Genomic DNA, 17,254 nt, shown 5'->3' on the forward strand with positions numbered 1-17,254 from the left:
TTGTCCCCGCTGGGGCGAGCGGCGCTCTTTAAAATGATGTCGCTCCCTCGATTTCTCTACGCATTGCAGAATTTCTTCGACCCGGTCCCCGCTCGCTACTTCCGCGAGATCGATGGTCTACAGCGGCAATTGATTTGGGACGGTCGTGCCCGTATCGCGCTATCTAAGCTCACCCTTCCCTGGTACGACGGCGGTATTGCTTTGCCAGATCTCAAACAATATTACTGGGCCTCGCACCTGAGCGCCATTAACCATGTAACGTATTCATCGGAACCCGCTCCTGCTTTTGCCCTGGACAAATTTTTACTGCCCGGTGGCAACTTCAATAGGGCTTTGTACTCGAAGTCACCAATCCGTCTCCTTACAGGTCCTACGAAGTGTGCGGTGCGGGCCTGGAGGGATGCGACTGTGGCTACGGGTTGGGGTGGTAGGCTGACGCGTATGACCCCACTGTATGACTCTGATCGACTGGGCAACCTTTGGCAGACGAAGGGGTTTGACAGGTGGGATATGATTGGGATCAGTAAGGTGGAGGATCTTTGGGCCAGGGGCACTGTGAAGTCCTTTGAAGCCCTAAAACTGGAATATCAGCTTGATGATAAGGAATATTTTCGGTATATGCAGGTTCGGCATGCCTTGTCCTCAGTCTTTCCCCCTGGGACTGATATTCCACAATCCTCCCCACTGGAGGATCGTATCCTGGACGGCCACGTCCCCGATAGCACGATTTCCTTAATATATAAGAAGCTCATTAACAACAGGGCTGACCAGCTGGGGAGACTTCGTGCTTCCTGGACGGCGGACGGGCTTGAATTAGACGATGAGGATTGGCAGTCGGCTGTTTCTTCCCCTAAGGAAGTGGCTATTCCGGCACGGCTTCTTTTTGTTCAACTGAAGATCCTCCACCGTGTGTATGTAACTGGTATGCGACTGGTGCGAATGGGGCTTGCGACGGATGGACGGTGTAGGCGTGGGTGTGGTATGGATGGTACTTTTCTTCATGTCCTATGGGAATGCCCGGTTGTCTCGGCCTTCTGGTCCAGGGTGCATGATGTGATGGGACGTGTCACTGGAGTCCCCCTCCTTCCTGAGGCACGGCGCGGTCTACTCAATGTGTGGGAGCCTACGGACTGTACTGCTGCTCAGACGTTCTGGGTCACTCTGGGCAACATGGTTGCCAAGAGAGACATAGCTCAGCTCTGGGGCTCCACCAGGCCACCACGGCTCAGTGCCTGGAAAGACAACATGGACTGGTGCATGTTTCGAGAAAAGACGGTATATGAGGCACGGGGTCGCCCCAGGAAATGGTCCAGGGTATGGGCACAGTGGAATTCGTACCGTGGTGATATTTGTTCCCCTCCGCTCGATTATGACGTTACTGTCCCCTCTTCCCCATGATTGGCGTTCTTTCTTTGTTCCCTATATCGCCTATATCCTCTCTTCCTCCATGATCACCCCCCCACGCCAGATTTGTTCCTTCATATATGTATTCTTTCCCCTTTTCCCCCCCCTCCTATGACCCTTGCCAGTATAATGCCATGTTTTTGTTGTTTTACTTCGACAAAATCATAAAATTAAACCTTCGATATCCTTCAAGTATTGTTTTGTGCACCACACCATAATGTGTGCTTAGTGCTCGTCTTTAATGTGTGCTGTCCTGCTTTCATCTTTCAATGTTTGTCATAGCGGCCGGCCCTGAGGGGTTGTAGGCAGACGCTGTGTAATGTGCATTTTGTAAATAAAGGTTTAAAAAAAAAAATTGTAATAAAACATACCTTTTATTGCCCCCACTATATTGTGGTCCAATCCTTTTCGGGTGTCATTTAGACCTCTTTTTCTCTTTCCATTGGGCAAGGAATTTGCCAGGGTCTTGTCATCAAAAAAAGCACAAACCAGTTTTCGAAACAGAAGGCTTCCTGAACGTGTGTAGTTTGATAAAATGGAGTCCAACTGTGATTTAGGAAGCAGCACATCGAAACCTTCTGCAAGTTGCACTTCTGGCTAACAAACAAAAACAATAAAACATTTTTATTAAATTGGGAATGTGGACTTCATTATGGCAGCCAACTTCAAAATAATGAGATGAAATCTATGGAATCAATTGAAGCTTTGAAATATGAATCATAGTTTCTAGACATTCACAAACAGTAGATAATTTCAGTATAATCCCTAATCTGTAGTATGTACGCTCAGGGCACAAGCACTGTATAGTCATGAAAACTGTTACTCATACAGCAGTTTATTGTGAGTTAAGAAATCTGGAAAAAAATTGAGTTGCCACATGCTGCCATTAAAGCTGCAGTTTAACCCTTCAATTGAAATTTAACCCATGAGCAATCTCTCATCTTGAAGATATTAAGCTTGAGCATGCGTCTATCTATTGTCTTGTTGAAGCTCACAAAGTGTGGATGTACACCATAATGCTCATGGACTTTAACCTGCAAAGCAGAGCGTTAAAACTACAGCCATGCTGTTGGAGCAGGACAACAGGCTGTCAACTAATACTAAGAATTATCTACATAAAAAACAAGCTACTTGGGATGGGAGCGTCTACGCATCGTTTTTAGTGTTAGTTTGTTTGTTATGTATACAAATTGTAGCCAATGATATTTCCACGTCTGATAATCATTTTAATATATTGTCTTCATGTGAATTATGTCGGGCATTTGCTCATGTGGTACTCTCAAAATCCAATATAAAAATGTTTTTTAAAAAAAACAAGCTACTTACCTGTACACTGTGGTTCTCCTGTACGGATATCTTTCATAGTTTCACATGCTTGAAACTTGCCATCGCCGAGGTGGGAATCCCTCAGTAATTTTAACTCTTAGCATAAATTCTTTCATTTGCTTTTCTGTATTGCATTTATTCCCCATATAACTGAGTAGCATTCAACATCGTTTTGTACATGACCAAAGTTCAATTAATGAGAGAAGAGCTTGCACCCTTTCCTCCTGTGCAGTGGCTTCACACCTCAGATTCCGAAGCACGACTGGAAAGTATCCAATGCTGCATGAGAACGAATATCCCGGAGGTAAGCAACTGAAGGGGAGGTGGGTGGGTACGCATGTGAATCTATGAAAGATATCAGTACTGGAGAACAGTGACAGGTAAAAAGCTTTCTCCAGTATTGAATTTCCTTGATTCACATGCTTGAATCTGAATAGCTAGCAGTATACCATTAGGGAAGGACATTGAAGCAGCGGAGAAACTATGAGGAGGCGGGTAATATACAAAGGCATTTATGAATACGTATGCCTACATGCTCACCTTACTGAAAAAGGTTTTGAAGTACTGCTTGGCCCAGAGCGGCATCATTGTTGTGAACAGGATCTAGACATTAATATCTGGTAAAGGTATACGTGCTAGACCATGTTGTCGCTCTAAATATGTCTGACAATCGTACTCCTGCGTACCGAGCAGCAGAGGTTGCAACACTTCTGGTAGAGTCGGCGTGTACCTTGGATGCTAGTGGTCTTCCCACTCTTTCATGACACAAAAAGATAGCTATTGATACCCATCTTGCTAATGTTACTTTCGAGACAGAGTGGCCATTCCTTGGCGGCACAAATACCACTAGGAGTAGCTCAAATTGTCTGAAGGATTTAGTGCCTTCCAGATAAAATTTGAGGCATCTCTTGACATTAAGGGTATGAAGCGATCTTTCTGCTTCGTTCGATTGATTCTGAAAGAAAAGTTTTTAGGACAGTTGGTTCATTGAGGTTAAAGACTGCATGTATTTTGGGTATGAACGTGGGTTTAGTACCCGTAATGACTCTGTCCTTACTACATTACATATATGGCTCCTGCACTGTAACTGTTTGTACCTTACTAATATGCCTGGCAGGTGTTAATGCCAGGAGAAGTGCTGTTTTCCATGTCAGGTACTTGATGTTGGCTTTATGAAAGGCTCAAAGGGTTTTCTCATTAACTGCAACAGGACCGCAATTAGCCGCCATGTTATTGGTGGTCATCTTATTAGTGGAAAAGCTCTGAATAATCCCTTCAGGAATAATTTTATTAAGTGATCCGACCAAAGGGACTGGATGTATGTCATTACATCGCATACCAATACCATGCGTGCCATTACAACTTGGGTATTACTACGCGATGTAATGACAACGACATGCCATTACATCGCATACTTTTACAACAACTATGCTTTTACCACGCATGCCATTACAACGCAAAGACATGAGTGGTAAAGCTATAGTCGTGGTAAAATTTTGCAAGGTAAGTGACTCTACTCTACCCTACACACTAATATAGTACCCCTACACAACCCCCCCACCTCCAGTCCTCTCCCTACAATAACACAACACTACCCTACACGACCCCCCTACACTACACACATACACTACAACACTACCCTAAACCCTACAACACTACACAAACACTCATATACTACACTAAACCCTAAAACACTACACTACCCTAAACCATGAACGTTAAACCCTGAAACACTACACAAACACTACCCTAAACCCTAATACACTACACTAAACACACACTACACTACAAAAAACACTCTAAAACGTTAAAAAAAACACACAAACATTACAACACTACTTTTACACTACCCTAAACCCTACAAAAGCAACCCCACCCCAAGCTCAAACCCCCTCTCCAACACTACACAAACACAACTACACTACCCTAAAAGACTACACAAGCACTACTATACTACACTAAACCCTAAAACACTACACAACCATAAACCCTAAAATACTACACTACACAAACACTACAACACTACCATAAACCCTAAAACACTACACTCCCCTAAACCCTAATACACTACACTAAACAAACACTACAACACTACACTACAAATAAAACACACTAAAACGTTAAAAAAACATACAAACATTACAACACTACTTTTACAGTACACTAAACCCAACAAAAGTAACCCCCACCCCAAGCTCAAACCCCCTTACCTCTCTCCTCTCGAGCCTCGCCGTCTCTGCTCCCTCCTTCCTGTTTGGCTCACGTTGTTGTGAGGAAACCGCCTCAGTTTCCTCACAACGACTTGGATAGCCGTCGCCATTACACATTACATCGCATGCGTTGAAAAAGCGCATTCGATGTAATGGTATGCGTGGTTTTTACCACGCGTTGTAACATTGCATGCGTTGTAACGCATGCGATGTAATAGCAAGCGTGGTAAAAACCGCATTGTAATGGCTGTTGCCCAAGAGACTTGTTGCGAAAGCCTCTGTATCTCGAAGGTGCAGCAAGGTGAACTTGAATAGAACTGTAGCTGAGACCTGACCTTGCTAATGAAAGAAGATGTGGCAGGATCTGTGCAGGCTCCGAAGAGCAAGCGTGCCAGTCAATAGCTGCGCTCCAGTAACAAAATCGTATTCATTTTGCTTTGTAGGATTGGTTTGAAGAGTCTGCTCTAGCTTATGCTAAGATGTCTCTTTCTTGCTGCGATATCGAACTGATGTAATTCATAGTATTCAGGATCCAAGCTGCTAAATTTAGAGATTCCGGGTTATGATATATGACCTACCCACCGTTTCGGTAGAGTAATCCCGGGACTGGTTTGAGTTGAATGTGTTGCTGTTCTGATATTAGGAGAAGCTCCATATACCACTATTGTCTCGGCCTCGCCAGGGCTAAGAGGATGACCCTGCACTGCTCCAGTTTCATCTTGTGTAGTATCTGAGGAATCAAAGGTATTGGCAGGAAAGCATACAGGAACATGTGCAAGACATCTGCAGCACATTCCCCCATGATCCCTTGTGGAGGAACCTACTTGTGTAGTGCTGGCATTTTTTGTTTCAGTGAGCTGCAAAAACATCTAGTGAAGGTGTTCCACATTTAAAGAAGATTTTCTTGAGTTGATTGTCCAACACCTCCCACTCATGACAGTCCTTTAGCGACCTGCTTAGTTTGTCCGCCCATTATTTTTGTATGCCTGGAACATGTTCAACCTTCAGGGAGATCTTTTTTTTTGGAACAAGTTGCAAATTTCCTGAGCTTCCCTGGATAGAGGGCATGATCTGGTACCTCTCTGTTTAAGTAAAACATTGTGGCTGTGTTGTCTGTGCGGATTAAAACTTCCGACCCTTGTAGCCGTGGGAAGAAGGCTTTGAGACCCAGCTCTACTGCTTTCAGTTCCAGGAAGTTGATATGTTTTTGTCTTTCTATGTCTGACCATTTTTCACTCACTTTCTGAAGTTGGAGCTGTGCTACGCATCCCTCCACTGATAAATCCATTGTCATAATGAGCTTCGTAGCGTTGAGTAAGAATGTCGACCCCTGACAGATGTTTTCTCTTTTCGAACACCATTGCATCGTTGACACTATCTCTGGGTTTTATCCGGACCATGTCGTCAAACAAGCCCCTGTCCTGTGTCCAATGCCTGTCCAACTGTTCTTGTAGCAGCCTCATGTACAACCCGCAGTTTGGTATGAGAGGGATGCAAGATGATATTCTCAGGAAAGATTTGTATTTCCATACTGAAATAGACTGTTTTTGTGACATAGAAGATCCTAGCCTGATCATTTTGTCACTCTCACTTCCATTGGATAAAACTTGCAGATGTTTGTATTCATGGCGGCTACCAGAAAAGTTATCGTTGTTTGTGGGATTACACTTGATTTGAAGGCCCAGGTTCTTGAATAATTGTATGCATGCGCCTATCAGATCCCTTGCAGCCCTGTAGGAGGGTGCTTTAAGGAGCTAAACGTCTAAGTACAGATACACTGGATGTCTGCTCCATCTGATATAGGCTGGGATTGAAAACGCAGCGTCGTAGTAGCCCTTGGTGTGTCCGTCGACACAGTCGACAACGGTAGAGACAGAGTGTGCACTGACGATCGTCACACTGTCCAAAATCTTGCCATCAACAAACTGGTCATTGAAACTACTGTTGCCATGGACGAAACGGAATACACCGGGATTGTGGAGGTTGTCGCAGTTGATATTCGGGACGTCGTCGTTCTCGATCTGACAGACTTTTCAGAGGCACGTTTTTTGACGTTGGTAAAGGCTAATGCCTTTTCAAAAGGAGTTGATGGCTCAGAAGCGGACACCTTTTGACCCTTTCTCTACTGAGGTCAGACAGAAGCAACCTTAACTGTCAGTGGCGCATCCCCTGCTAAGGCGGAGGAATGTTGCCCCACTGCTATATAAGAGGTGCAAAAAAGAAAATTATAATAACTTGACGTTACTCTTGGAGCAGGAAAAAGGAAAATAAAATGATAATATTGTTATCATTTTATTTTTTGTTGCTATGGGGCTAGGCTGGTGTCAAAGCCTGGGAGGAGGAGTTGTTTGAGCACAATAAGTGATCATGAAGGGTTTGGCCGGCCACCTTATGCCGGCCAAACAGTCAGGCGCACTTAGCATGTTCTCCACCAGGCTGTAACACACAGCCTGGGTGGAGAACATGCACAGGCTCCCAGTCCCGGTCAGCGCTCAAACCAATCACAATGCTGTATTGCAGCTTTGCGATTGGTTTAGGGGAGCCTGTGTGATTCCTGGATTCGTCAGTAAGCAATGTAACAACAGACGCGAGACAGTGGCCGTGAGGAGGCGTTCAATATTTTGTCCCACTGCCCCACCACCACACCATCCCCATTCCCTGCCAGCCGTTACTGTGCTCCCATGAGCCAGAGCACAGTGCAGGCGTCAGACGGAGTGTAAAGTGCTGCTATTCGGCATGAAGCCACATTGGTCAGGGTGAATTAGGGAGGTAAAGACCAGATGAAGCCTCAACTCCAGGATTTTTCCGTATATCCTACTGTCTGCATTGATAAAGGAGATGGGGCGATAAGAACCGTGGCCAAGCGAAGACGGGCAGGTATTAGGAATCATAACAATGGTCACAAGGTCCTGGGAAATTATCCTTTTTCGACGGCCTCCTCATAAAGCTGTAGGAGATGCAGGGTCAGAGTGTCTCGAAATTTAGAACACTATTCCAATGGAAAGCCGTCTGGGCCATGAGTCCTCCCAGATCGGAGGTCCCCAATGGCGGCCTGGATTTTGTCTTCAGAGACTGGTTCTTATAGAGCTCTGTGTTGGGTCGGAGTCAGGAAGGGAATGGGGATATCGATATGAAGTTGCAGAGTGTCCTCTATGGGGGCAATGGGTGGCGAGTATATAGCCGCCTGTAATACATTGCAAAACGCTTCTGCTTTCTCAGGAACTGCAGTGACTACAGATCCCAAGTAGTCCGCATCCTCAGCGATAAACCGGAAGGCAATATCACAAGTTATTAGACAGTATAAAAGCGCCCTGTTTTTGTTGCCATGTTCGTTAACCGGTACAGTGGTTGCCCCCCAAGCAACTGTGTGCTTCGCATTGGAGCAGGTGTTGGAGTGCAGTTTTGTCTATGTCAAGCTGTCGGTGAGCATCTCCGTGGGCCCAGGGGTCTACTTTGACACACTGTCAAGTATGCGGGTCTCTAGAGCTGCAATGTCTTGTTGTCTGTCTCTTATTCGTCATCTCAGATAGCTCCTTGCTCGTCCTCGAATCGCTGCTTACTGCCTGCCGCCCACAGCATACCAGGGCTTTGTACAGACCTAGTATTGGTGTCAAAATAAGAGGTGAGCTCACCATCTAGGTGCTCGGTTAGTTTCTCGTCTACCAAGAACCTCGAGTTAAGATGCCACATTAGGAGAGTAGAGGAGGCAGGCGAGCCCAAGCGAAGGTTATTGTGAAGAGTGGTCAGAAACACCATGGAGGATCATCGACATTTCCATCGTGGCAGAGATATCCACTGCTTGTAAAAATATATCATGGATCGGGACATCGACTTAGTGGACGTCTACAAGTGGGAATAAGCCTTCTCATGTGGATGCCAGGTCATCCAACCATCATGGAGGCCAGTGAAGTTAACCTTTTATTCAGAGCATGAGATTGTTTTTGTCCGTAGCGAATCAATCACAGTGTTAAAGTTGCACCCAGTGATCAATGACCGATCGGGTAGGTCCGACACCACAGAAAGTGGGGGAACATACACACTGAAAATATTGTAATGCTTCCCTTCCAGCCCACCTGACACCCTCACGTACCTGCCCAAAGGGTCATGGTAGATCTGGGTGACCACAAGGGGAAAGTGTTTGTGTATAAGGATCGCCACACTCCTGGATCCCCTGGTAAAGCCTGAATGGAAGACAGTTGTAAACGATTCTGCCTAGAAAGGGACATTTCATACCCAGAAGATGGGTCTCTTGCAAAAAGACTAAGCTGGGGCAATGACAGTGGTCTGTCATTCAGCCGGTTGGTATGTGTATTTTACATGCATTTGAGGAAGAGGGTGTTCATAGAGAAGGGATGGAGACCGGAAAGCAGAAAGCAAACAACAAAAGAGGAAAAACAACAGAAGAGGAAAAACAACAGAGGGGGAAAAACAACAGAGGGGGAAAAACAAAAAAGGCTGAAAAACAAAAAAGGCTGAAAAACAAAAAAGGCTGAAAAACAAAAAAGGGGGAAAAACAAAAAAGGGGGAAAACAACTGGGGTTGTTCAACCACAGCCCACACTAAGATCCCAACTCCACCCTCCCCACACCTCCAAGAGGAAGCCTCTGTTTACCCTAAAACTTCCCAATCAGTTATAAAACATACATAGAAAGGAGCCTTCGAAGAAGGCTTCTTCCATCTGGAAGGAAATGCATAAAGAATGTGTGTATAGGCGGACACCCTGGGTCAAGGATAAATACGTGGCAGTGTGCAGAAGCTGAAAAGTTACGGTGGGACAGCCTGGGAGGTCAAATAGTCGGACATCGCTGTGCTGTTCTATGTGGGGGAGTCACAGGGTAGCTGGCTGGTCTAATCATCCCTTGGGTGAGGTTGCGACAAAGGATGTTCTGAGTCTGACAATACAGGGGATTTAGCATGGCCCCCTCTACGATTTGCAGCATGGACTAGAACCGGAAGGAGCCACAGCTAGTTTAGAAGGTAGAGTAATTTTTTCCGGTGCCTCTCGAGCCATTTTATTGGAAGATTTGGAATGCAGGGTCAGCATACTTGACCTGGGATCTTTTGACGCACCATCTTAAAATGGGAAAACAAATGCAAAAGCAATATATACCTGGTGTGTTATGATTGCGGCAATGACGAATAGAATCGAGGGAAGTAAATATCCTTTCTAACTCTATGCAATCAGATGCAATTTGCATTTCGTAGGTTTTCCGGAGAAAGTTGAAGGGAAGGAACTGGAACTTTTCCTTATAAAATGGATTAAGGAGGCCCTGCCCACTGCTGAGCTGTCCTCCGTCTTCATTATTGAGCGTGCACACCGGGCGCTCGCTGCGCCTCCATCCCGTGGGCCCCACCCTGGACCGTCATTGCACGGCTCCTCAACTAAAGGGATAGGGACTCTATCCTTAGGTCAGCACAACGAGAGGGGGATCCGGCGTTCGAGAATCAGAAGATATGCATATTCATGGTTCAATAGCAGAGGGCATCCATTCTCAGAGTCAATCAAAAATTGTGGGCCATGAATCTTCAGTACATGCTTTTCTACCCAGCAAAATTGAAAGTCCTCCATAATGAACGTGCACACTTTTTTACGACACCGGAGGAGATGTGGGACTGGCTGGAGGTACATGGAGAGAGAACGGTGCTGTGGGGGATGGTGGGGCAAGTGGTGGCGAGATCCTTGGTGCGCCCTGAAGGTGGTATTGGTAGAGGTTGTGCAGGAAAACGCAGAAAAATCTCCAGATCAACACAGAGAGTAGTTAGTGGTGCAATAGGATGGGTCCCTAGAGATGGAAGGGGCTGCATTGGGGGGAGAGGACCGAAGATTCCCCCCACCCCCCACCCCCACCCCCCTGAATAGATTTGGAGACTCAGCGGGCTGAACAAAATGCGGCCAGGGCACTGGTAGAGGTGGTGACGGATACAAGTTCAGACACCAGCATGGGCGAGATTGTTGAGGATACCCCACAACAAACAGATCCTGCATGAACGTTCTAACAATGGACACCGTGATGAGCAAAGTAATCCAGATATGGGTATCGTTGGGACATAAATGTGTGTCTTTACTTTCCTGAGAATGCGTGGAGTTGCATTTCAGGGGGACCCTTTGTCTTCTCATCCCCCCCCCCCTACCCCCCCACCCCCTTGACTGTGGTATGCGTGGGAGAGATTGTTGATTGAGCTCGGGTGGCTCAGCTGACGGACCCCAGTGGTCCAGACGGGGCACAGTCCTCCTGTCCAGATAGTAGAGATAACAGAACTGTTCATGGGCAGTGGGTGTGATGGAATGCATGGTTTGGTGGCTGACTGGAGTGTGTGTGGTTTTATGCTATTGTTGTCCGATTTTGTATTGTACTGTGCTATGGGTACAGTGCTTCATAATTGGGGTAGTGGGTGTTATGTTTGGGGTTCACAGGGGGAAGCATGTTAGTTTAAAACAGTGTCTATCCGGGGGTGGGAGTTTTATGTTGTTTCTCGGGTGAAGGTGTTTGGCAGTGACAGCGGTGGCAGGCAGGTTGTGGACATGGAGACGGAGAATAGCGATCACTATGGGACACTAAAGAATAGTAATGTGGAATGTGAGAGGGCTGAACTCGTACATTAAGCGTTACAGGGTACAGACGTATCTACGCAGGTAGGGTACACAGGTGGCTATGTTACAGGAGACTCACCTACTGGACACGGAAATACAGAAACTTCATACGAAATGGGGGGGGGACAGCTGTTCGCATCTACATTCTCTTTATGTGAGAGGGTAGCCATCTGTAAGGCGCCACAGGTCCCGTTTAAGCTTCATAGTTATGAAGCGGATGTAGTGGGAAGATATGTAATAGTGCATGGGGATACGGACGGTGTGAAGATGTGCTTGGTGAATGTTTATGCTCCAAACCTAGATGACGCAGTCTTCTTTGCTGAGCTGGAGGATCGGCTACTGCCATTCATGGGGATCCCTATGGTTATGAGCGGGTGATTTTAACTGCATGTTGGACGGGACCCTGGACAGAAATCCCCCCCCCACCCACCCCCCAGACATCATACAAAGCTAAATATGACAGAAGCCCTGAAAGGGGTGATGGACAGGCTTCAGAGTGTGGATATATGGTGCAAAACACACCTTGAAGAGCGACAGTATACGTGTTTTACTACGGCCCGTGAGGTCTACAGTAGACTTGATATGTTTCTGATATCACATGAGTTATGCAATAATGTGGGTGGGGTCAAAGTGTTGGGACTTTTCCTATCGGATCACACACCTTTGCTGCTGGAATGGGGGCCTGAGAGAGTTAGACCGAGAGTCCCAGTGTTGAGACTGCAAGCGCGGGTGTTAAAAGACCAGGTATTCAGATATTAACTTGGGCAAACCATAGCAGATTACTTCAGTGAGAACTGGTCTACTACCAACACTAGGAGTAATGAGTGGGACACGTTCATAGTGGTCACTAGGGGGGACTGTCTGTCTAGAATGGGATGCACAATAAAATGATTAGAGGTGGAGCTGAGTGGGGCGGAAGACACACTGGCTAGATTACAACGTGAGGGGTGCAAGATGGAGCAGCCTTCAGATGCCCTCCTGCAGGCGCAGCGTGCAGTGGGGGAGAATTGGGATAGATTGGATTGCTTGACCCGCAGGGAATACCGGCAGCTACTGCATAAGAAAGAGGATATGTCGGGTAGGTTACTTGCGTGACTGTTGAAGCGTGAAAGCCTTCGGGGGGTTCCACTACAGCGGCTTTCAGATGAACCAACAGAAGGAGTTAGAGACAGTGTTACGACTGGAGGACCTTCAGGTAGCCCTGGCCCCAATGGCATTCCAGTTGAATTTTATCAGGCGTATGCCGATGTAATTATTCCACAACTACTGGCGACGTTGCGGGAGGCTAGACAAACTGGAGTCCTTCCCTGCTCTATGCATGAGGCACAAATTGTTATGCTCCCCAAACCTGACAGGGACTCCGAAGACCCCACCGCATATAGGCCCCTGTCTAGGTTGGGTGTGGACGCTGAATTACGGGCCAAGGTTCTGACTCTTAGACTGCGAAGGGTGGTGAACTCTTTGGTGCATGAGGACCAATGCGGGCTCATGCCTGGGAGGGGAACACACATGAACTTGCGTAGACTGTCACATGTTCTCCACTCGGTCGCAGATACTAATGTCAGGGCGGCAGTAGTCGCGCTGGATATTGGAAAAGCCTTTTTGATACCCTTCTGTGGGATTATCTCTGGAAAGTACTGCGGAGAATGGGGTTTGGAAGTCAGTACTTTGTATGGGTGAAGCTGCTGTACCATGGGCTGATGGCTAGAGTAAGGACCGGGAAACACGTGCCGGCGATTATAGAAATTGAAGAGGCACACGGCAGGGGTGGCCATTGTCCCCGTTGCTATTCGCCCTGGCCATGGAGGCTTTGGCAATAAGTTAACGCAGGGATATGGCGCCACAGGGTATAGAGGTAGACGATCGCACCCACGTGGTCCCTTTGTATGCTGATTATGCTCTCCTCTACCTGCGAGAGCCAGAGAATACGATCCCTGCGGCTTGGGAGATATTGGACTCCTTTGGGATCTCTTCTGGCCTCGGTATTAACTGTCAGAAAACCATCTTGTTACCTCTTGCTTCATTGGCGCAGGGCACAATTCCAGATCTTCCTATGGTCAGCATGGATTGGAAGTGTGATCGCTTCCGGTATCTCGGAATGCATATTGCCAATCATCCGGAGGCCCAGTATGATTTGAACATGGGGCGGGTCCTTGATGTTCTGCTAGCTTCTACAGCGTTCTGGAACATCTTACCATTCTCGATCATAGGGAGGGTAGCCATATCGAAATTGGTACTGTTGCCTCGCTGCATATACGTTCTTCAGAACTCCTTTTGCAAGATTCTGAAGTCAACATTCGACACACTAAATAGTCTCTTGACTTCCGTGGTCTGGGCTGGAAAACGGAGCAAAGCCAAACTGAACATACTAATATTGGATATGGATGAGGGTGGCCTAGGGCTGCCAGACTTACGGCTAGACTATATGGCTAGCCTGCTGCAATATGTCGCTAAGTGATGCATGGAGGAGTGTACGGTTAAGACATACTTACCGGGGAGTTGAAACGAGGGGATTCAATTGCAGCAGCTCCTAATGATGGGCTCTAGAGTCCCTAAGGAGTGCCCACATATAATCCGTAGGGTTACAAAGATCTGGGAGCAGGCTGTGACTTTGGTGGTAAGAAGGGCCCCATTACCCTTGCACTGATTAAAGGGTTTTCAGAATATCCAGAGGGTTATGGATCTCTCGAAGTGGTACGACGGGGGTTGTGAAACGGCGGGGGGGACATATCAAAATGTCACCTTTATGACCTTTCAGGAAGCACAGGACTGGTCCAGGTGCCTCCGGGGCAATTCATACAGTATGCCAAAACATCAAGTGCTGTGCGTCAGATGTGGACAACATTTCCCCATGAACCAGGTGAGTACAGCACGCTGGTTACATTGCTGGACCCGGGTTCTAGTAGGGGGCTTATCTCCCGAATCTATACGACACTAAATGTGGATAGGGGGTCGAACTTAGACAGGATCAGAGCAAGATGAGATGATGATCTGCCCGTCCCGTTGACAGATGGTAAGTGGTGGAGAGCACTGGCATAAGTAGCAGCAGCTAACGTAACAAACAGTTCAAAATAATTCAGTTCAATTACCTACACCGCACATACATGACCCTCCCCAACGGCAATCACAGTTCACACCTGGGTGGTCTTCCGCATGCCTACGATGTGGTACAGATCCGGCCACATTTCTGCATATGGTCTGGAATTGTCCGCCTCTACAGAAGTACTGGTACCAGGTGGTGGTATCTCTTAGCACGGCTACAGCGGTGCATATTGATACATCTATAAAACACTGTCTTCTGGGAGTGCTTCCGACCCCCAAGAAAGGGAATAGGATGCGCTATAAGTTTGCGCTCCTAGAACTGGTGCTGGAGAAGTACAAGTTACTTACCTTCGGTAACTATGTATCTGGTTGAGACGATTCTAGCCGCAGATTCCTTAACATAGAATTATACCCAGGCGTGAGACTGGATCTGGAAATAGTTTGCCACAGCATCTCTGCGCGCCGGGGGGCAGCACCACATGACTCCGCCCTGATGTTGTCTGTGGACGCGACGACAGCAAGGTCACATAAGTCCCACCCTGGCGCACTGATGTCATTTAGCTTCTGAGAACTTTTCCGCGCCACAACGCGGAGTCATCACAAACAAAACTGTGAGAATATGGGAACAGTGTGCAAAAAAGCAGGTAAACAGAAAGGGAAGAAGCGAATGGTGAGGAACAGCACCATTCGGGAAAGTGCCAGGCACTGTGTTACTGAAAGTCATGGAAGGAAAAGAGCAGAGCACTGCTCTGAGGAGCAACCTTGCAAAGCGAATGCGATAACCTCTCTGGGGGCAGAAAAAACATGTGAAAAATGTCATAGTAGACGACAGAGAGTCTGCAGTCACAATCAATAACAGTGAAGGGCAACAAGTCTGGAACAGATGAGTAACGACAAATAGCCCCAAGACAACACCATCAAGGAGGGTCGCATCCCCTGGAAAGAGCTAAGGCTGAGGCACAGCCAAGAGACCCTAACTCAGAGGACTGGAGAGGAGTCAGAAACCCCAAGCAAAGAAAAGGGAAGAAGAATGTGAGTAGGCCCCACACTGGAATAACCAGGGTGTAGGGATGCAGAAGTACACATAAACCTACCATCCAATTACCAGAAAAGGAGGAGTGGAACAAATAAACAGAACAACGCATCCCACCAGGGAGGAAGTGAAAGAGGACACTTGCAGAAGACAAAACCACCCGGAGGGAGGAGAGTGCAGAAGACCAAGCTGAAGGACCTCGCATAACGGGGAGGAAGGGCGGGTCGTGAAGGAATATGCAGCTAGAATCGTCTCTACCAGATACATAGTTACCGAAGGCAAGTAACTTGTACATCTGATAGAGACTACTAGCCACAGATTCCTTAACCACATCGCTGCTGTGGTTATTTTTCCCCTGTGCTGGAAATTGCCATTTTGCTGGTGTCATGACGAGCTCAGTTCGTCATCAGCACAGCTCAACTGTGCCTCATGACGAGCTGAGCTCGTCATGAGCATGGAAGGGGTTAACGTAGAATAGATACCCTACCCATACCCAGAGGGGAGGAGGGTCTGCGAGAGAAAACTCACCAGCTTGGAAGAACACAGGGCCCCAACAGGGGATGTGTCATTCGGGACAGGAAGGACGGCCCATTCCCCACCAAGGAGAAGTAAGTAAGAACAAGGAGAAGGGAAAGCCAGGATACCACTAGCCTACCCGAGGGGCAAAGGGCATCCGCCAGAAAACCCGGAGGTACAGATAGCACCAAGAAAAGATCCACCCGCAATATCCAAGCAGAAGGGTTGGAAACGGAGGCCGAGCCCGCCTCAGGAGAACACACCCAGCGAAGGGTATAGCTGAACAAGTAACAGCTCCTAGGCAGGGGACAAGGCAGGAATGGCACCATGGCCGAGAAGCGCATACGTGAGAAGGAAGATACAGTTGCACAAAACTCCAACAGAGCAAGAGCACAAGGGAACAAGCCAAGGCCCACGGAGGCAGACCATAACGACCAGAAGTGCACAGCAGGCAGCTGGTAAATACTATGAAGGAGCGTGCCAAGAACAGTGACCCCCAGGAAGCGAGAATATGTAGCACAGACCTAAAGCGGTCAACCAGGAGAACACCAGAAATATCCTAGCACCCCTGGAACACAAGGCAGAGGACCAGGCCGAAACATAATAATAAGGTGGAAACACCACGACGCGACGCCGTAGATGGCATAACAAAAGTCGGTCTGGTGATCTAAACGCTGAAGAGGGAAGGCAACGCACAGAAGCAGATGTCCCGCAGGAACAAAGGGCAAAATGTGGGACAGGCAAGCCCTGTAGAAGAAGGATAGACACCATCGGATACTGAGCAGGACATAACCTGGAGTAGCGCAAGCTGTGCTACGGCGGAAGAAAAAAGACCGCACCAAGCGGTATACAGTGACGCCAGGAAACGCGAGGAAACTGAAAGGCTATCCACACTCGCCCATCTTAAGACAGAGCTATACAATAGCCAACAAGTACCCCACCTAGGGTATGACACGTCCCACAACAAAACAGGGGAGCACCTCTTTGGGAAACCGTTGTAATAAAAGTAGCGCAGTCTATGTAGTTTCTTGTACTCATTTATTCAGGTATGATAGTAAGATAAGAGAGCCCCACCAGGAGCAGCCTTACTGCTGCTCAGCCCCTCATCCAACTGACACTCTCACACACGAA

At 47.4% G+C, this 17,254-nt stretch overlaps 1 protein-coding gene across 3 annotated transcripts in view; it reads right to left on the reverse strand.

Moving 5' to 3' along the window:
• BEND7 (BEN domain containing 7) overlaps nucleotides 1–17,254 on the reverse strand; it is a 302,748-nt gene that overhangs the window by 149,258 nt on the left and 136,236 nt on the right. For all 3 annotated transcript variants that reach the window (XR_015295595.1, XR_015295594.1, XM_086919666.1), the window contains exon 6: nucleotides 1,776–2,001. Coding sequence is in view for 1 of the 3 variants with exons in the window: in XM_086919666.1 (XP_086775792.1) it covers nucleotides 1,776–2,001 (226 nt within the window). In the remaining 2 variants the exon portion in view is untranslated. The remainder of the gene's footprint in view (nucleotides 1–1,775; nucleotides 2,002–17,254) is intronic.

The sequence above is a fragment of the Lissotriton vulgaris genome, chromosome 1_1 (assembly GCF_964263255.1).
Source record: "Lissotriton vulgaris chromosome 1_1, aLisVul1.2, whole genome shotgun sequence".
NCBI lineage: Eukaryota > Metazoa > Chordata > Amphibia > Caudata > Salamandridae > Lissotriton > Lissotriton vulgaris.